Source organism: Brienomyrus brachyistius, chromosome 22, assembly GCF_023856365.1.
Source record: "Brienomyrus brachyistius isolate T26 chromosome 22, BBRACH_0.4, whole genome shotgun sequence".
NCBI lineage: Eukaryota > Metazoa > Chordata > Actinopteri > Osteoglossiformes > Mormyridae > Brienomyrus > Brienomyrus brachyistius.
The window spans coordinates 662,525-684,428 of NC_064554.1; the positions used below are offsets into that span (position 1 = coordinate 662,525).

General features: G+C 43.9%; 1 protein-coding gene across 4 annotated transcripts in view; it reads left to right on the forward strand.

Annotated features, from left to right (window-relative positions):
* The first annotated feature begins 9,927 nt into the window (after positions 1–9,927).
* Positions 9,928–21,904, forward strand: part of LOC125717367 (uncharacterized) — a 42,428-nt gene continuing 30,451 nt past the window's right edge. The window contains exons 1-3 of one of the 4 annotated variants that reach the window (XM_048990225.1): positions 9,928–10,123; positions 10,721–15,996; positions 16,171–20,466. In XM_048990225.1, coding sequence (XP_048846182.1) covers positions 16,185–19,073 — 2,889 coding nt within the window. In that variant the 5' untranslated portion in view covers positions 9,928–10,123; positions 10,721–15,996; positions 16,171–16,184 and the 3' untranslated portion in view covers positions 19,074–20,466. Of the gene's footprint in view, positions 10,124–10,720; positions 20,467–21,904 lie in introns of those variants that run through there. The other 3 variants (XM_048990224.1, XR_007384507.1, XM_048990223.1) reach the window with 3 other exon arrangements.

Below are 21,904 nucleotides of genomic sequence, written 5' to 3' on the forward strand. Positions count from 1 at the left end.
GCCACATCATTTGCTCCAAAACCGAATAACCTAAGGAGATAATCCTGCCTGCAGAAAGATGTGATCTTAGCCACAGCTCATTAGACGAGGAGAACCCCATTAAGATTCGGTGCCCTGTCCCAATGCGTGCTGTAAAGACCTTAGTCTGAAAGTCATATCACCGTGGATAGGTAACTATAGAAATGCACTTTCCTTATGCTACCAGTAGCCTAGAAGTAAGAAGATCTGTCAGAATTTGATGAACTTGTCTTCAAAGTTGAGTCATCAGTCCTAACTATGTTTTTTAACACATCAATGATGTGTTAATGATGTGGTCTGAAATGGACTCGACCGCATGGCCTCCACAGTCATGTAAATAAGCAGAAAATCAGCTACCACTATTCTAGCACCCTCAAAATATTCCCACTTTGGTCAACAAAACATCGAAATGCCCTGAGAGAAATGCTGGTGTCAGAGGTTAGGTAGGCATGGAGACAGAGCGTGGAGTCGGTGTACAGCAGAGATAAAATGCGGGTTAAATGTTCTTTCCACACGGCTTTGAAAAGCTAAAAATCTATCACCTGCCATTTTTACATTGCCTTTGTTTCCAGCTTCGGTTAACTCATTTACCATAATACCACCAGTTTGTCTACTTTCAGCTTTACTGAGAGTTATTTTAATGATGTTTTTTCCGAAGAGGAACTTTCCCGAACCTTGGTAATAAGCCAAAGATTTGCCAGGGAGCACAATAGAAGCAGCTTATTACATTTTAGGACATGGTGTCCTGAACATTTCTGTTAACCGAATAGAGCGAGTTACAGGACAGCCTTTAAACAGCCACCGTTATTCACGCTCAGCGGCCGTCCTGCTGGGAAGCCGAGCAGCTTCCTGTCTTCTGGCCCCAGTATGCTAATGAAAAATGCTCTTTTTCCATTTGAAAAAGCTCATAATCACACCTTTAAGAGCACTAATAACAAAAATATCCATCTGTCTGCCCGTCCGTATTCACCAGTCCCTACCCACTACAGTTACAGGGAAACGGCTCCTTTGGCTGTGGGCCAGTAACTTGCAGAAGAGCTCGCAGTCCATTTATGGATTCCCGGCACCATCCATACAAGCACAGCTGTGCTGTCACTGCCTGACAGTGACGACTCAGAACAAGCCCCAGGGACCTCCGCCGCTATCTGTCAATCAGCTATCAGCTCCAGCGAGAATGTCCACACCTTGTGCCTCCTTTGAAAGGCAAACTGAGCCAGGCTTTCTGACCAATCAGGGTCTCCCTGGGGCACCCACCACCAGCAGGTATGCAGGCTGTCAGTGTTGTTTTCCCAATGTTCTGTAGTCGTCGAGTCTATGGGCTGCACCATCGGATGCAAACGGAGAGCAGCTGAACAAGAGGACGGCTCTACACTCAACACATACTTCCGACTAACAAAGAAACATCCTGTTTCAAAGGTGTCCAGACCTTCGGAGTGCTGAAAATGAATGGAAATTTTGTGATGAACGCTCAGAAAATCAGTGATGCGTTGCATCCTGAATAACTTCAGATTTAAATGATGATTTTTGTCTCAAACAATAGCAGATGAAGGGACATGGGGTGTAGCTGAGCCCTAAAACAAGCCCGACAGAAGGATTTTGCGGGGTGATTTAGAGCCAGGCTCCTGTGATTAAATCCGGGAGAAGGACCTGTCACGACCATGAAACAAATGTCACAGTGTTACAGAAACAAATTTGCTGGCTTCTGAAACATGCTGTGCAGCAACAGGAACAAACATGGCAGCTCAGATCCCTTCAGAGCCGCATCCGAAAGGCTCAAGACCGTTTCATTTACATTTTTATTTAAACCAGATACAGCAAAGCTAGAACGGTACACTGACTGCAGAAATGCGGACACACCACAATTTTTCACAAACAGAGCCGGGGTGCTGTACTGTGGTTACTTTGGTTACTTTGAAAGAGGTGCTGTACTGGGATTTGGCCAGTTTGAATGAAGAGCGACACTGGGGTTTGACCAGTTTGAAGGGGGAGCTACACTGGGGTTTGACCAGTTTGAAAGAGGAGCTACACTGGGGTTTGGCCAGTTTGAAGGGGGAGCAACACTGGGGTTTGACCAGTTTGAAAGAGGAGCTACACTGGGGTTTGGCCAGTTTGAAGGGGGAGCAACACTGGGGTTTGACCAGTTTGAAGGAGGAGCTACACTGGGGTTTGACCAGTTTGAAAGAGGAGCTACACTGGGGTTTGGCCAGTTTGAAAGGGGAGCAACACTGGGGTTTGAACAGTTTGAAGGAGGAGCTACACTGGGGCTTGTCCAGTTTGAAGGAGGAGCTACACTGGGGTTTGGCCAGTTTGAAGGAGGAGCTACACTGGGGTTTGGCCAGTTTGAAGGAGGAGCTACACTGAGGTTTGGCCAGTTTGAAGGAGGTGTAGGACTAGGATTTGAAGGGTACAGCCTGGAGTTCGTTCTCACTAAAAATCTCATGAAGAAGCTCAGCTAGATTTGTCTTGTGCAGTTGAGGGCTTCTGCAACTTCTTCTCTTTGTCACCTGACCTCCATAAATAAGTAAATTCATGGAGCCCAGGATTTTTGTTGGCTGTGCTTTGTAATAGGTAATCTATAGATCTGAATCGATATCCAAATGGATGAACCCTAAAACAGACCAGCAGCCCACCCAGGGAGTCTCTCTGCACTTCCAGAAGTAACTAAGCATATCAGAGAGTGAATCATAAAGAATTTGCATTCTTTACTGATACTATAAAAGACATGGCACATTTTTTTTAGGAATTTTTGCAGCTGCAACAGTTGACAATTGCTGTTTTTAAAATAGGATTCTGTAACACAGTCTTGGATGAAAATAAAAGGTCTGAGCAAATTGCCACATGGAGTGTTCAGTGTGCACAGACAGCAGCCATGTGAGAAGCAAGCATCTGGAGGAGAGCGCCCAGCTTCCGGAAAAAGCCGTCCCGGTGAGATGCCAATTCTGCTGCGGCAACTCCTATCCCACCCTCACTCCTGTGCTCCTAAATCTGAGTCTTTAGGTTTTCATCTTTCCTGACTACTCCAGTGGGAGGGGCTTTACGTTCTGACATCAGCCGAAACCACATGGACATGATGTAGCGTATTAGCTGCATCATTATTATGAATCATTAACAGTGCAGCCATTATGAGCAGTTTGCAGACCTCATTTGACCAATCACATGCTTTTGGGGACGAAGGTGCATTACAGGGAGCTAATTCAGCTCAAATTGGGGGTGACAGGAACCCCACTCCACCCATTACTATTATAAGGATTCAACCTTCAAAATATGTCAGTACAACATTTTCCATGTGACGCAGAAGTCTACGTGACCCAAAGCTTGTGAGGGACCGCAGAGAAACGTCAGCATCACCTAATCACTCATCGAAACAGTAGCGTTAAAATGCCCATATCAAACGAACCTGGGTGACGCAATATGAAAAATCACTGCAGCTCCGCTTCATTGTTTCACACTGTCCCGTTAGGAGCAGATGTCGTGTGCAGCCACACAGAATGGCATCCAGAGGGCGGTCTGTTCATTCAGCCTTACCTCTGGTGCCGGGGCCCACATCTCAATTTTAATCACACATAGACATTGAGGGTTCTGGGGAGGGGCCGAGCTAACACCAGCTGTTGGTCGGCAGGGGGTGGTTAGCGCCATGCCCTTCACCTGTTTTAAAAGCACTTTAGAACAACACACACCAACACCACATCTGAGCGGGCGAAGGGGGGCATGGGGTCTTTTCACACCCCCGTTCCCTGTTCGCCATTTGGGGCTGGGGGCTGAGAGGAAGAGCTGGCCGTCTGGTCGGGGTCTGGGCTGGTGGGCTTCTCGGCTACTGCGGGGTCCGGGGTTATTTTCTGGTCTCCTCGCCAGAGGAAAAATAGGGGTCCACCAATCCACCAAGGTGCAAGTGCACCTAGCTCTTAAAGAAAATGTTAGAAAAAATTAGTTTATAGCATGTTTACAGCATAAACACAGCAGTGACAGTACATCCCGTGTGGACCAGGCGCCTGGCTTTGACTATTTTTCTGCCATTAAACTAGCAAAGGTGGCTTGGCCATGACGTAAAATAACTTGTGCCTTTAAATTGTTAAAAAAAAGTCCTGTGTGTTGTAAAGTGAGGTATGAAACAGATACCAGGTCGTTTCAGTAACGGTCAGCGTACATTTTCTTCATGTGATTTTGTGGTTTCAAATGTTTCATTGGAATCAATAGTATTTATTGCCAATTCCAGTTGCCAGGTAACTTCAATAATTTGAATAGAATACATGATAACATTTTAAACTAGATTACAGTTAATTGTTATTTTTCTGTTTAAAAAAGACAATTGATGTAATTCACATACGACAAAACCTGTAAAAGACATTTTGGAATTCTTTTCTAAATGAAATTAAGGTACTTTGTTACTCCCCTTGGGGAAATTCTATTTTCACCTACCCCATCTTGCTCTACTTGACACATGGGCACAGATGAAGGTGACAGCAAGCCTGGCAGCAAAGGGCAGCCACCTGTAGGGACACCCATGGAGCTGGGGGTTTTACAGTGATTAACAGCAATTTTGCAATACTTTTCTGGCAGTTTTTTTTTTTTGCTAGGAATTTACAGTAAATTCCACAGTCAATTCTACACAAAAACAGATGTCATTCCTAAGCGCAGCATGGACTGCTTCCGGACACAGTATCAAATGCGACTTCCAGAGTCACTTGAGTAAGCTGGTTATGCTACATCCCCGGGTAAGATTACCTGCAGTAGGCAGCCTACCAAAAGAGGGCCTTTCCTGTTCCCTTGGTGAATTAGAAAACCAGTGGAGAGAGCTCTCCTGTTGCAGTTTCACAGAGATGAACAACATGGAGAACTTTGGATTGAGGTTTTGCAGTATGAGGGTGCTGAAGGAAAAAGGAGTTTTAAAGACATTGGTCTGCCTGTACTGCAGATTTTGTCTCTGCCCATTTCAGATGTTCATGTAAAGCGTGAATTTACTAATGTGACATTCCTTAAATATAACCACCGAAACAGAACGGTTGTAAATTTGCTGTCCAGATTGGTAGATGTACAACTTGGACTGCAAAGAGATGGACTGACGCAGAGGCGGAGTTATGGATAGGCCTGGGTGGGATCGACAGCTGGGCCCACCCATTCAGATTAATGAAATGACATTTTTTATATATAAATTACCGGCTTCTAACTGTTCCTATACATCACTGTTGTTACTGTGGCAAGTACGACAGAATGTGTGAGCTCCCTCTAGTGGTGCTCTAGGTAGAACACCACAGTCGTAGGTGTATTATTGTTGCAGTCACCATGTTGTAAATATATAAGCCAATTTAAGAAAATTTGGGGTAATGAGTTTCACTCAGACCCTCCCAAATTTAATACAAGCCCATCCATCAGCCACTTTTCCATATTTAAAGGTTGCAGGAGGATGCTCACATGAAAAAAAAGACTAATTCATTTCTTTATCCAAAACTATTTCTTTCCTCATTCATTAAAACGAAAAGAGCTTTAACTTGTGCGTGCATTGCTTCATTTTAAGCAGCATTATGGAGTATCATTGAAGATAGAAAAGTTTATGAAGGGTCTGATTTTCGACATCTTTTACTCCTGGTTTGGGCTATAAAATTGGAAGGAGTTGCCAAACATGACCGTGCAGGGTCTGCGCTGTTCTCATCTGTGAACAGTGTGTGGGTTTGTGGGTCAGGCATAAATTTGGGGGGAGGGGCTCCCTCCAGCATTAAAATAGGGAGATATCCCCCAAAATAATATAATTCTTCATATTCAAAAAAGTACAGATAAAATTAATCTATCTCACCAGTTAATGTAAAGTTTTTTCACCCCAAGCACACCTACCCTTCCCGAAAATGGTTTAGTCTGAAGTCCTGCTCTGGGGTACGTTTCCTATACCACGATGCACGTTAGCAAAAGACAAATATATATCAGGAAAATATATAGCAGGAGATGAAAGAAAAAAGATACATTCTGCGGGCCATGGCTGCTGCCGCCTGGCAGAGGGTATGAGGAGGAAGTGCAGGGACCAAAAGGATGGTTGCAACTCTCTGGAGGGAGCAGGTGAGGAAGGAGGAACCGGCAGCCCTGATGGAGCAGTATGAAAGTCACCATGAAGAGGTGATCGCCTACCGGAGAGAGACACTGGCCTTACTGGCCCAAAGGGTCAGGAGGCCCAGTGTGACAATATACTGTATCTCCCCACCTCTTAATGTCAAGGGCACCTCCAAGGGGCGGCCACATCCCTCCTTGGAAACCTCTGGCCACCCCTGTGGCAGCCCCCAAATATGGCTGTAGAGAGTTTGTTTTATAGCGAAAGCTGTGGTGCACTCAGGGACCATTAACTGTGTAGCACCTGGGGCCTGTATCATGAAACTGAAAGTCTGAGTTAGAACAAAAGTTTTAGCCTAATAAAGTCAAACAAATGTAATGCGAGATCATCAAAATCATGCCTCTAAGAAAGGCTCCTGCAGCTTTAAGGGCGCACCGTTACGTGCAAAGGACTGTGGGTGCACTGTGGGGACACCGAGGCACGCGCTGACAGCGTGTTAGAACTTAGTTAAAGTTTTTCCTGGTCAGCAATATATGGAAGTCCTTACGTTATATGTATGTATTAAGTTATATAATTGTGCTATGTAATTACCGAATGACGCTAAACTCATTTAGTTTGGCTTTAATTATGCTGACGTTTAATGCCGGTGTTGTGCTGCAAACTGCCCCTCTGCCACGGATTGTAATCTTTCATTTTAAAGGAAGTGTAACTTCATTTGTCTTGCTTTAAGCAGACTGAAAACTCACATTACTTGTTTATTATGATATTTTACAGTCAAACCTAAAGTTAAGATTAACTACCTCCTGTAAAACGTCGCAAATGTGACATCATTTAAAGGCGACAGTAATGCTTCGCTTTTCGACGACAGTCGCCTTCAGTCGCAAGAAGCGTTTCATTTTCTTGAATAATATTTTTGATACTTTGTTGAATTAATTCTGCCTCGATATTTTTGTTATTCTGTCTTCTTTTCATACTTATAATGCGGCGATTAGCTTCTTACTCGGCACATCACACCTGCAAATAAAATAGCATCGAACTAAGCAACAGAAGTAATCAGAAGTCAGCACCCTGCACTTCTTAGTATTTAGAAGTTATGTTTTTCTTTGGGTCGAACTTGCTATATCTTGACGTTAAAATTTAGAAAGCTATGTGATTTAAAAGTACTTTTATCACTTTAATATGACATTGTTTTATTATTGGTATATTATTCTTTAAACTTTTGTTTTAGTAGTGTGTGAGATCACAATCACCAGTTACAGCTACTTTTTGCTGAAACAGACATTAGACTAATTATGTCTGGATAACTGAGTAAATACTGTATTGTGCAATTTTTCCCAGTGGCGAGTCTCCAAAGTTAGCGGCAGCCAGACTTCTGCATCAAGCTGCAAGGATATTAATGAGACAGTCTGAAAATTCAGACATAGTTGTAGCAGAAGCGGCATCACTGGTGTCAAATCAAACACCTGGGGTATCAACCTCAGCCAGTCCTTCTGCACTTGTTGCACATTCTGAATTTAACACATCTAGACAGGACCAGATTGAAAGAAATCTAGTCCAGCTGTTCCAGCTGTATGACCGTTTAAGAGGACAAAGGGACCCATACCAAAGGGTGAAATAGAGAGCAAGTATAACAACAGAGTCATGGACACATGACTTCTTCTGTTTTGCGGAAAAATATGTCCATCCTTTGCCAGAAGAACATAGTCATTTACAGAACTGTGGCCTAGGTAGGAAGCGAATAACATTCCCAGATAAAAATGGCAATTACAAAGACCTCTGTGATGTCCTGTATGCAGCTTATCCACCACTTAATACTTCTGGAGGATTTCAAATTTTGGCACATTTTAGATCAATATATTTGGAACCTCTACCAATACCACCCAATGGATATAGCGTGAAATACCTTAGAACAGAGAGTGGTTTGAATCAGGCAGTCGGCTATATCCGTCCACTCCGTCCAAGTTAGCATAAGCACAGATGGATTGTGTAAGCTTAATGAGGTTAGTCACAAAAAATCTTGCCTTTTTTGTACACTTGTAAATGTTTCATGAAAGCATCTCACTTCTCCTACGAAATATCTTCAATTTCTTTAAACTACTACAAATAATTACTAAATAGAGTTATGTTCAGAGATTTACATATGTCTTGTTTGTATTATGCTGTGTTTAACTGTTATGCTTTCTACCTTAAGGGCCAAGCATTGGTGCTGGAAAAATGTCAGACCTGTAGAAATTATATTCCCATGCAGTCTCTAGTTCAGCATGTTGAACAGTGCTCAAGGTAAAATACATGATTTAGACTTTTTTTTGTCTTGCATCACCTGAGACTTTATTTGAATGTGTGTTTAATGGACTTTAAAACTCGCTGAGCATTTGTTAAAGTATTTAGATGTATGCTGAGTGATTTTAATGTATCATTTAAATGAAAATGTCTTTATATTCTTCTTCTTGTAAAGCAAAACCAACAGCCAGATACCAGATGCCAGGCAGAGGAAGCACCTTGTACTTCACAATCACTAGCTAACATCCAAGCTGATGTCACCCCGCAGATTTTAACTTCCACTGTTACAGACACAGAAAGTCCATCTGTTTGTACATACAGGTATGATTAATGTAAATGAGGTCTCAGAAAGATAGAAAATGTAAGAACAACCTCAAATGAGCACATTTTTTCAGGGACTATTTGGACCTTGTTTGCTCTGATGTGAGTGAGTCAGAGGATGAACAAATCAGTCAGCTATAGAAGAGTCATTGATAGAAATGTCAAGTGAGTTTAATGTTCAAATGCCGCAATTTTGTTATGTAGTGTTTTTTTATGTTTGGTTGTGTGACTGTCTTTTCAGGCTGCAGGATGTCTTGCGGATGCTGCAAAGGAATATTGATAAGGATGAAGCTCTTCGCTTCAACATCTGTCCGCACGATGGTGCTGTCCGCACAATGAGGAGACCAAATTTCTCTGCCAGAAAGAGAATTGATGCCAAATTCACTTATGAGGGAAATTCTGTAGAAGCAGTTTATGTGGGTGGCCCAATGAGGGAGTTTTTCAGACTTGCATTTCAACATATAAGGCAGAGCCCAGTGTTCACAGGTTCTGACTACCAGCGAGTTTTGGAGTGCCATATGTGTGTGTAAGTGTTGCAGAGGGAAACCATCAAACATTTCATATATATGTCAGGCTTTGGTTACTGTTGAGAATGTAATTGCATGATTTCTCATCTTTCTCTGATAGCTATAAAAGAAAACAGCTACTTTTATGCAGGACAGTTGATTGCAATGAGCATAGTTCAAGGAGGACCATCCCCACGTTTCTTTGCTCCAGTCTTGTATCAAGCCATAGTGTCAGGTGCAGAAAGTGCAGACATTGAGGACATTCATGATCATGAATTAAAAAGCTTGCTGTCAGAGGTAGGGGAAGAACATGAATAATTGCATTTCAGACTGCTGTACAATTTTAAAATGGTGTTTATAGCAATGTTTACGTATTCTTTAGTACGTTTTGTCAGTTCTCTTTATGCTCATGTGCGTTTGAAAAGCTTGATATTAATGTTTGAATGAACAAATAATTCACTGTAAAAATAAATGTTTTCAATCCAGTGTCAAGTTGTGGCTTCAGAGTTTAAGAAAAACCTGAACAAAGCTGTTGAAAGATGTGAGACCCACCTGATGCTGGCTGGATGTCTGCGAAGCATCTCTGTCAGTAATAAAAATGAAGTGGTGCAAGACATCATTAATTGGTTTGTCCTTCAGGATAAGGAAACACTTTGAAAGGCATGTTCCTCATCATGTATTATCCATGTTCAAAGTTTATAGGGCATTCAAAATTAGTGAATGTTTTTTTTCTCTTTTGATCAATGTATCAAATTTTTTTATAGGTTCCAGGATGGGCTTCGTAGCTGTGGACTACTGGATGCTATCCAGAGCCATCCAGGCGTATTCAGAACAGTATTTACAAAGATCAACGAAAAGCTTACAGCTGAGAGTATTGAACAGCAGTTTACAGAACAAAGGTCTGAGCGAGGGAGCGACAAATACGAAATCGAAAATGAAGCTATCTCTTGGATGCTAAGAGAAGGTATTCCTCAACCACAATTAGAACCAAACTTAAAAGGATGTGGAATTCTAAAGAATGATGGTTCTTCCTAATATCAGCACTACATATATTTAAGTAAAATTCAGCCTTATTTACTTTATACATGGAACCTGGCAAAAGCAGCCAGCCATTACTGACACATGAGAAATTATAGATATAACATTTTTCTTCTAAAATGTATAGTAATTTATATCAAAATTGTAACTAATTAAAAATTAACTGACTAAGTATATATGACTATACTATACGCTACATAGTGCAGAACAGTTACACTTATTTTTTGCATTGTTCATTGATTTTGCATATGCTTCATACAGGTTCATAGAGCTGTTTGTTGTTACATTATTTTTACATTACAGAGACTTAAACTGTGCCTTATTGGCTCTTAAACTCAGAATCTCTCGAGTCCCCTTTGGGAACAGGCTGGGTCATAGGATTTGACATCTGTTACACACTGGATAACCTGTTACAGTTTTCTCCTATATATCCCATACATGGGGATGGCACAGTGGTGCAGTGGTTAGCACTCTTGTCTCACAACTCTGGGTCCATCCAACCATCCATTCTTCTCCTGTTCAGGGCCGCAGGGGATCCGGAGCTGGACACAGAATAGGGACCAATCCAGGATGGGGCACCAACCAGTCACAGGACACACTTACCATTCACTCACACCTAGAGGTAATTTGGTAGTTTGAGTTATTCTCAGCATGTTTTTGGACTGGGGAGGGAATCCCCACAATGACATGGCGAGAACATTCAAACTCCACACATGGAACCCTGGCAGAAACTCAAACCCAAATCCCAGAGGTGTGAGGCGACAGCGCTAACCACTGCATCACCGTGCCACCCGCCTCTGGGAACATACTGCGGTTAATTGGAGTTAACAAGTTGACCATGAGTGTGAATGGTGCACACAGTCAGGCATGTAAGTAGGCAGGCATGTAAGTAGGCAGGCATGTAAGTAAGTAGGCAGGCAGACAGGCACGCGCGAGTGAACACAGACAGGCAAGTATGCACACATGCATAAAGGCAGTCCTCCAAACAGTCAAGCACACACGCACACAGGCAGGCACACACACACATAGGCACGCACGCAGACACACACAGACATAGGCAGGCACAGACACAGGTAGGCTCACAGGCACTCAGAGGCACCCATGCATGCAAGGCCACACAGAGACACAGGTGCATGCAAGCACACAGGAATGCACGGACACAGGCACGCAAGCACAGGCATGCACAGAGGCATGCACACACACAGACATACACACACAGGCAGGCACAAAAGGGACACAGGCACAAAGGCACGCACGCTCACAGGCAGGCACGCACACGGACACACGCAGGCACACACAGGCGCGCAGACAGGTAGGCACTCACACAGGCATGCACACACCCACACAAGCAGGCATGCACGCACACAGGCAGACACGCACACAGGCGCGCAGACAGGTGGGTACTTAGACAGGCATGCACACATGCAGGCACGCATGAACGCACAAAACTCCTCGTCCTTAACTCAGGACTTCCAAACATAAGCAAAACACAGTTACAATATTAGTTGTTATTATTAGCATTAGTAAGATTCCCCTTACATTGCATAATAGGTAAGAAATAAATGGATGTAGAGAAGAAAAATGTTTACAATTCAAAGTATATTAGAGATGCTGTAAGTATGTATGTGAAGGGTTCAATGGGGCTAATCCCACAATGATTAAAAACAATTTGACAAATTCAAATAAGAGGCTGAGAAGGATGTTCAGCTTCAGCCACCGGCTCTCGTTTTTGACAGTGGGGTGTAATTTTGCCGGTTCTTTCCTTTCTTCTGTTTCCCATACGTTGTTTGCAGAGGCCCCTTCACCACATCGCCATGTGATGTGGACACCTTCACACTGCCTGCCTCTAGATCATTTATGTTGAGGTGTTCCACTTTAGTTTCAGCAATGTGCAATTTAACATCATTCAGCTGGAATTCATCATCTACAACTTCTAATAATAATAATAATAATAATCAATACTTTATTAATCCCTGTGGGGATATTGCTTTTTTGTGTCTCCCTCAACATGCCCTTTGTGGAGTAAGTTGTCTGTGAAGGGCAGCTACCTGTTGGGGCACCTAGGGAGCTGGGGGGAATTAAGGGCCTTGCTCGAGGACCCGCAGACGTGCTGAGGCTGGGTTTGAACCGGTGACCTTCCGATTACAGGCACAAGGACTTGGTCTATGTATTGACCCCTGCCCCCCAACTGTGTATGAGTAGCATTTATGCTGATTCTTGAATGTGAGCTAGTACATAAACCAGCTAGTACCCACCCTTGCAAAAATACTCTAGTGTTCCGTCATACACATTCTTTTATTTTCTTGCATTGTCCGTTTTTGTTCATAGTCTGTAATTTTCCGAATAACGGCAATTTCAGATAACTACTGGAACTGTGAATTCTGGAGGGGAGAATATATTCATGCAAGTTCCATTACATGCTATAGATATATTGATCTGATACCTTTCCTTATCAGACTGTACCACTGTTAAAAACCACAGATATTTTATTCTGATTGTATGCATTTCCTTATTAGGGCACATTAGTTAGTTCTTTTAAAAAATCAGTTTATTCTGACATCGTAAATTTCCTGATCAGAGTTTACCCTCTTTAAAATGACGGGGTTACACTTGTGCCATTTAATTTCCGTAATCTGTGGCAGTCAGTGACAATGACTTATTTACTACCAAACAGCACTGAGATTGAGTAGAGTGAGGGGCTTAGGGCGTATTACGGAAGAATAAAAGCTGAGTCCTGTATCCAGGCGAGATGCGTAGCTGACAGGCTGATGAACGTTTCAAACTCTTACCTCCACCGTACTGACAGGAACGGCGAGCTGCTGTGGCGTCATGGCATCAAACTTCTGTTTCTCCAGGCAAGAAAACAACCAAGACCAGCCTTAATAATCTAAACACTTTGAAGACTGATATAAATGGTAAATATGAGGCGTGAATACCATCCAACACTACCAGTTACTCAGTGAATACTCAGTCATGCAGAAATATAATCTAAAGTTATAATTATGGGGACATGTGGCCATCCACTGCAGGTGACAATGTCCTAAACTCTTTCATACTTAAAGAACGCTTACAGTTATTACTTTGTAAGGATGCATAGAACTCCAGTTCAGTATATTTATGGAATATATACAGCAGCAACTACTTTATGGTCATTTATTAAGTAACAGACTTATTTTCTACCTGCGGGATCATATAATTATGCTGAAATAAAAATGTAACTTACAGCGTAAAAACATGGAATCCAGTCCAAAGTTTATTTAGTTTGACATGTGATCAAAATTCAGAGTAAACTAATACATGATAGCATGCATGCAAAAGATCAAGGGCAGAACAGGGGCTGTGAACCCAGTCTGCATTAAAATGGAATTAACCATCTCTCTCAATATAAAATTGGGATAATTATTCTCTTCAGAGGCATCCATAGAATAGTGTATCCATCCCCTCACTCCTGTGTATAGAGGCATATCCTAAGGCTCCGGCAACAAATTTCAGCTCAACAACAGCATCAATAATTTTACAGCTAGTTTTAAAACTTGCTTTAACATACAGTGATTGCAGAAAATGATAAACAAATTAGGTAATATTAATTAAATCATAGGGGCGGCATGGTGGCGCAGTGGTTAGCACTGTTGCCTCACACCTCTGGTACCTGGGTTCGAATCTCCGCCTGGGTCACATGTGTGTGGAGTTTGCATGTTCTCCCCATGTCGTCGTGGGGTTTCCTCCGGGTACTCCGGTTTCCCCCCACAGTCCAAAAACATGCTGAGGCTAATTGGAGTTGCAAAATTGCCCATAGGTGTGTATGTGTGAGTGAATGGTGTGTGAGTGTGCCCTGCGATGGGCTGGCCCCCCATCCTGGGTTGTTCCCAGCCTCGTGCCCATTGCTTCCGGGATAGGCTCCGGACCCCCCGCGACCCAATAGGATAAGCGGTTTGGAACATGGATGGATGGATAATTAAATCATTAAAATGTGCAGAAAAGGTTTTGAAGTTTACATCACGAGAAATGAGAACTACACGTGATTACTAATTACTGTTAACTAATTTGCTGTCTGGACTTTTTACAATGAGGGGGGAAAAGTCATTATATGTCAGGATGCCAGTCAGTGGCACAGACACAAGTTGGCCAGCTGGCCTATTCATTCAGCACCAGCCCATCAAGTAGAGAATTCAGAACCACGGACAGTGACCTGTCCTACTATGACGTCGGGTCCCTTCATTGGCTCTATATATTTTTCTAGAAATAACTAAGTGGCTCTTTTGTAGAAATTTCCAGCCAGAGACTTGGTTCCTATATGAAGAGAATATTTTATTTTTATTCAGACTAAGAAGCTACAGAAAATCAGCTCTGCATATGATCTCAGAGAGAGATGCAATACCGCTTTTGTCAAAATGACAGGTCGGGTCAAAGGTCACGTTCAAAAGTTCAGTGGGCGGAGCTTATGTTGTGGTGGGTTGAGCTTGGTTGTGTAACTGACGCAATAGCATGTGGATTTAATTATTTATTTAAATATTTTTTTTTCTTCTTCCCCGGGGGTTGGTTGTGTAACTGATGCAATGGTATTTGGATTTAATTATTTATTTATTATTTTAAATGATTGTGGCTTAGGGGGCATGGGTTGGTTGTGTTAGTGATGCAATGGTATTTGGATTTAATTATTTATTATTTTAAATGCTTATTTTAAATGTTTATTATTTTAAAATGATATTGAGGAGAGTGCTTATGAGTGTGTATTATTTTAAAAATGATATTGATGAGAGTGCTTATGAGCGTGTGTTATTTGAATAAGTTATTATTATTATTATTATTTTGTGGGGCGCGGGCGGGAGTGAGCGGGGCTGGGTTACCTGATGGAGCGCGAGCGTACGGTGTGCGGTAGCGTGGTAAGGTCCCCGGGCTTCGGAGAATCAGCAAAGGACTTATTCACATACTGGTGCGGTAGCGCGGAAAGGTCCGCACGGCTTTGGATAATCCTCGGAGAGAGCGATGCGGGAGAGCTGAGAGGCGTGCTGCTGCGCGAGTCTGAGAGAAACTGTGAGAGACTGTGGGATAAAATGCTAAAGTTGGAGCAAAGAATGAGAGGAGGAGGTGCAGGGTCTATCGTCCAATAAAAACGCTCGGCGCTAGTTTTGACCGTGTGTTTTTTCCTCACGCAAGCGTTTGTATCACATCGGCGTATGGCGCCAATTTGTAAAGGTCATAAGTCGAGACATACATCGAGTCTGTCAATTTGTCCGCCAGTAAATTCTGCAGGGCCGTGCCACCTGGCCATCGAGGCGCCCCCCCTACCCGGCCACGCGGGCCATACATCGAGTCTGACACTTTGTCCTCCAGTAAATTCTGTTTAAAGTTTTGTTTTCACATACGTCCCAAATTACAGATAATTTTCTTACACAGGCACGAGTAGCATCATCAAGGCCGTACCACCTGGTCATACATCAAGTCTGACAATTTGGCCGCCAGTAAATTCTGTTTATAGTTTTGTTTGTCATACATGACCGTGCAGATATGGGGTGACAGAGACAATTAAATTGTATTACGTCGAGCGGGGGGCCTTTTCCTCCTCCTAGAGGCACAACGCCTTACCAAAGTTTGTACTAGCCAAAGAACCACAAGTTTCATCGAGACCTTACCCGGTAAGTATATTATTTCTTTTATTCCTGTTATAAAAATGCTATTCAATTAAAAAATAACATTCTAATAATAGGTATTCTCTTTTTTTTTTTTTTTTTCTATGTACGAGAGAGAGAGAGAGACTACGCCGACCGGTCAAGAGAAAATCTGCGAGAGAATCAACAGGTATGGACGGAGCAACACGCCCAGCGGCTATACCCGAAGCCTTATTAAATGAAATAGCCATTATCAACAATGCTAATAATGAAAATGATGCGGATTACTCTGCTCAACACGACTCGCCACCAGCGGCGTCTGCTGAAACACTGGCCCAGGACCCCTGTTTTCTCCCATCCTTAGAGACATTAACAAGCATGTTAAATGAAAGGGGTTCTGAAGCAGAAGCGGGGCTACCCCCCACCGACGAGGTCGCATGGTCCCCCGCGGATTCTGAATTGTGGGAGGCCTTGTCAGACGTGGAATTTCTTCTCGATGCTGAGGAGATTGAAAATGAATTTGGGCTGGGACAATTTGAAAATGTTCAACAGGAAGGTGGCGGTGGTGTCGGTGACGTGGATCCCCAGCCTGACGGGGTCCTTCATCGCCGCAGATTCAATAACGTACAGATTAGGCGGATTCTAAATATCCCGCGACCTAGAAACGAAGGCAATTTCCGCGAGTACTATGAAAATGTAATCGAGGGGTTTCAAAATATTGTGAATGAGGCGATTCCTTACGCCGTATGGGGAGCCTATATACAGGTCACCCTGCGCGCTGACTTTTTAAACGACGAGCTGTCGCAAATTGTACGGTATGGGGTGGGGGAGCTGACAGACTTACAGCAGCTGCTGGATCGCCTGGTACAGTCTAATCAAGAGATTTTAAACGATTCCAACCTAGAAGTAATCGTAGACGTAATAAATATCCCACGCGGCGGTGCGAACAAACGTAAACTACAGACCATGTTAGCTTCAGAAATAATTTCTAAAAAAGCCAGACACATGTTTATCATTAATAACAACACCAACGCGTGTTTCGCCATAAACTTGGCGCACCTGCTGGACGAAAACTTTACTGTTGCCGAGGCTGAAAAGCTCGGCCTGGAGTTACAGGAGAAAGCGGGATTCACCCCCGATCACGCAGTCGCTTTGAATGACATTATCAATTTCGAGAAAATCATTGATTGCAAAGCAGTGGTGTATTATCAACAACCTTATTCAAACAATCTCCAAATTTACCAGACACCCACGCCTAGCGACGGTAGACGGGCGGTGTATTTCTTTTTACACAATCAGCATTTTTACGGAATTAAAAGCGTAAAGGGCTTCTTAGGCGTGGGGTACGTTTGCCCGAGCTGTTTCAAAGGGTACGATTCGCCTCACTCTCATCAATGCGAAAAATTTTGTAGCGTCTGTCAGACTAATTGCAGAGAAGGTGAAAGCACACCGGCGATACTATGTGAGCGTTGTAATTTCAGATGTTTAAATGACACCTGCTTTGAGCGCCACCGTACGCCTAGGGTCTGCCCAGTTAGGGGGGAGCTCGCTACCCCCTGTGACAAGTTCAGAAAATGCAAAGCCTGCGGGCTCAGATACTACCTCACTCCCGAGAACCCAAAACCGCACTCGTGTAAAGCGGAAAAATGTAATATCTGCGACGCTAAACTCCACACGGCCGTGTCAGACATATCCACCCCACATCTCTGCTATCTAAATCCACCCGAGAAGCCTAACATAGGGGAACGGGCCGAAAGGGGTGAGGGGCGTAAAAAGGCCACCGAATATGTGTTTTTTGACTTTGAAACATCTCAGAGGTCGGGTACCCATATCCCGGTGTACGTGTGCGCCATCTCCGATCAGAACGAGACAATGATCGCCGAGGGGCCCAACTGCGCGCTACAGTTTCTCAGACATTTCAGGGCGCCCTGTTATAGAGGCGTCTGTTTCATTAGTAACTACGGTAAGGCATTCGATAATTACATCATACTGAACGCGATGGTGAAGGAAGGCGTGGAACCGCGTGTGGTATCGCAGGGGAATAAAATCATTCTCATCCTGGACAGCCTGTTTGAGCAGAGGTACATCGACAGTCACTCCTTTCTAAGCATGCCGTTGAGAAAAATCCCCGATGCGATGGGATGCTCGACTCAGATGCGAAAAGGCTATTTTCCGCATCATTTCACAGACGTGGAAAACTTTAGTTACGTGGGACCCTACCCCCCTCCCGATCAATTTGGGCCCGATCAAATGTCCACCAAAGAACGCGACAAGTTTTATCAATGGTACGACGCTGTAAAGCACCAGACCTTTAATTTTCACAAAGAGATGATCGCTTACTGTAAGAACGATGTGGAGATTCTGAGAGAGGGCTGCTTGCGCTTCCTGCGGGAGTTTAAAACGCTCACGGGGTGCGATCCCTTCTCCGCGGCCACCATCGCTTCGGCCGCGTTGCTAGTTTACAGGACAAATTTCCTGCCCAGAGATACGATCGCGATCCCGGATGTATGGGATTACAGGAGGCAATACAAAAGTTATTCGAGCGTGTCCATCCAGTGGCTGGAATTCATCGGGCGCGCGCGCGGCATCGAAATTCGACACGCGCTGCGCGGGGGTGAAGTGAGTGTGGGACGCTTTCACTTAGACGGATACGCCGAGATTGAGGGGGAGAAATGGGCTTTCGAGTTTCTAGGCTGTCAGTTTCACGGCTGTCCTACCTGCAACAACGAACACGATATCTGCCCCCTGACCCGCGAGAGCTTCGGTGCCCTGTACGTTAAAACAAGGGAAAAACTCGAGTCGTTGCGCCAAGAGTTTAATATGAACGTGGAATCCATCTGGGAACACGAATGGGCTCACGCTAAAACTCACGACCCACAGGTACAGCGTTTCCTGTCAGACTTTGAGCCCCCTGAGCCCCTAAGGCCGCGAGAAGCGCTGTTTGGGGGTCGGACGTCGGCCATTCGCCTGCGTTACGACGTCACGGGGCAAGAGCGCGTCCGCTACGTGGATTTCACGTCGCTGTACCCGTACACTCTGGCTAAATGTGAATTCCCCGTGGGGCACCCGGAAATCATTCATTCGAATTTTAAGCCTCTGAATGAATACTTTGGCCTGATCAAAGCCACGGTCAACACCCCGCGCGAGCTGTTTTTCCCCGTCCTACCCAGCAGACTGCCAAATGGGAATTTACACTGTGCAGGACGTGCGCGATCGAGAACAGACAGGAGGGGGCGTGCGGGCATTCCGACGCAGAGCGGGCATTGACAGGCGCGTGGGTATCTGCGGAGCTCAATCTGGCTTTAGACAGGGGGTACTCGCTCGTTAAAATTCACGAAGTGTGGCATTTTCCCCAGACCAGCGGCGACCTGTTTAGAGATTACATTAAAACCTTTCTCAAAGTGAAGCAGCAGGCTTCGGGCTACCCCGACGACGCGACCGATGACGTGGGTCGCAGGGAGTACATAAAAAACTATCTCGAGCGTGAGGGGATCGAATTGGAGCCCGATCAGATAGTGTCTAATGAAGGGAAGCGGCAAGTGTCCAAACTTCTGCTTAACTCTCTGTGGGGTAAACTGGCGCAGAGGAGCAACATGCTCCAGACATGTATAGTGTCTGACCCGGGGGAATTTTTTTATTTTTTCTGCTCGGACCTGTACGAGATTTCCAGCTTCGCGTTTGTCAACGACGAGATCGCCCTCATCCGCTGGCGTTTCAAGTCTTCCTACAAAGTGCCGCCGGGAAAGACTAACATATTCATAGCGTGTCAAACTACCGCGTGGGGTCGGTTGACGCTTTACAAAGAACTGGAAAGATTGGGGCGGAGGGTGCTGTATCACGACACCGACAGCATCGTGTACATAAGCAGGCCTGGTGAATATGACCCGACCTTAGGCAATTACCTGGGCGAGCTGACGTCCGAATTAGCCCCCGACGAATACATTGCTTCGTGGGGTGCGCTGGGACCAAAAAGTTACTGTTACCGACTCAACAACGGGAAAACACAAATGAAATGTAAGGGTATAACTCTAAATTACGAAACCTGTCAAAAGGTAAACTTTGACAGTATGATCGGATTGATTGAAAACTACATCGGAGGTTGTAGGAATAACCCCGCTATAATGACGCAGTACAACAAAATCGAACGCGACATGAAAAGCTTTCGCCTGTTTAATAGGCCTCTAGATAAAAAGGTCAGGGTCGTCTACGACAAACGCAGATTGCTGGCTAGCGGGGAAACTCTGCCTTTTGGTTACTGAAATGTAAAACTAGCAGCATCGCAAAAGGGCTTTTAAAGTTTTTTCTAAAAATCAAAGATGTTCATTTGTTTTAAAATGAAAAGTTTTTTTCAAAGATGTTTTTTAAAATCAAAGTAAGATGTACAAATGTTTTAAACTGAGAAATGTTCCTAGTAAGATGTTTTTAAAAATGAAAAGTTTTTTACAAAGATGTTTTCTAAAAATCAAAGATGTTCATTTGTTTTAAAATGATCATAGTATGATGTTTTTAAAATGTTCATAGTAAGATGTTTTTAAAAATGAAAGATGTTTTAAGATGTTTTTAAAATGTTCCTAGTAAGATGTTTTTTATTTTCAAACTTGTGTACTGAAATGTTTTGTACATTTATCACAAGAGTTTTTATTAAAAACTTACCCATGCACTCTGTGTCTGTGAAAGCTGACACCCCTCCAGCAGTGGTTTGCACGTGTGTGTGTGTGTGTGTGTGTGTGTGTGTGTGTGTGTGTGTGTGTGTGTGTGTGTGTGTGTGTGTGTGTGTCCTCGGAAAGATTTAAAAGATTAGGGCAGTATTTACCGTTTCGTCAGTGTGTTTTTTTTTTTTTTTGCAAAATGATGGGTAGCGGCATGAGAGAGGTCGACTTTGATCACCGTTTAGAACTCCCGTTTACGGCTATAATCGCAGGGGCAAGTTCTTCGGGGAAAACCTATTTCACTAAAGAAATGCTTTTAAATCAGAGTCACTGTTTCATAGGGGGCCCCGTTAAAAAAATTGTGTGGTGTTTCGCTTCCCATCAGCCGCTTTATGATGAACTACGCGATCGGATCAGCGAAATTGAATTTATACAAGGGCTTCCCAAAAGCTGGGAGGATGAGGAGCGCTTCCCCTCAGGCTCCTTGATAATCATCGATGATTTGATGGACAGTGCGTCCGAAAACAAACTCGTGGCAGAAGCTTTCACGAGGTTCAGACATCACCGTCAAATCTTGGTCATCTACCTGGTGCAGAACGTATTTCACCAGGGCAAGTACAGCAGGACTATAGCCCTAAATACGACTTATTATTGTCTGTTTAAGAATGTGCGAGACAGAATGCAAATCAAAGTTTTAGCTCAGCAAATGTTTCCTTGGCAGAAAAAGTTTTTTCTAGATGCCTACCATGAGGCCACAGGGCCCGCGCACGGCTATTTATTGGTCGATTTGAGAGCCACGTGCCCAGAAGAGTTCCGACTCAGGACCGGATTATTACCGGGGTCGTTACCCATCGTCTTTCTACCGGCGAGCCATTGATTTATCACTACTAAGCTATGTCCGAACATCTCAGGAAACACCTGCCGACCCTTAAAGTTTTACAGAGGACGAGGGGGGTGAAACGTAAAAAGATTCTTACGGCTGACCCATCTAACGACATAATTTTGGCTCTCTCCGAAATCTGTCTCAATCTCATAAGAGGTCGCATACCTTTAACCGTAGCTCAATTTACCAAACTCAAGAAACAGAAAAGATTGATTAAACTTTTCGCATGCAAGAAAAACAGCGTCGCTAGGAAACGCGTGGCAATTCTTCAAAAAGGAGGATTCTTATTACCGCTCTTATCAGTGGCTCTGCCATTCGTTACAAGCCTGTTTGCCGGTAAGACGGCTAACTAGCCTTTTCCAGCAACATGAGCCAAGTCAAGAAAATGTTTATGCTCAGCCCCCAGCAACTGCGTACGCTGACCCAGAGGGCGACCCCGCATACCATCGGGGAATCGGCCCTGGGTGAACTCGAACACCAGATGCAGGGTTTAATAAATCAGCCGGCTATGCATCTGGATGAAAAAGTGAAGAGATACAACCAATTGCTACAGAGGTATCTGAATC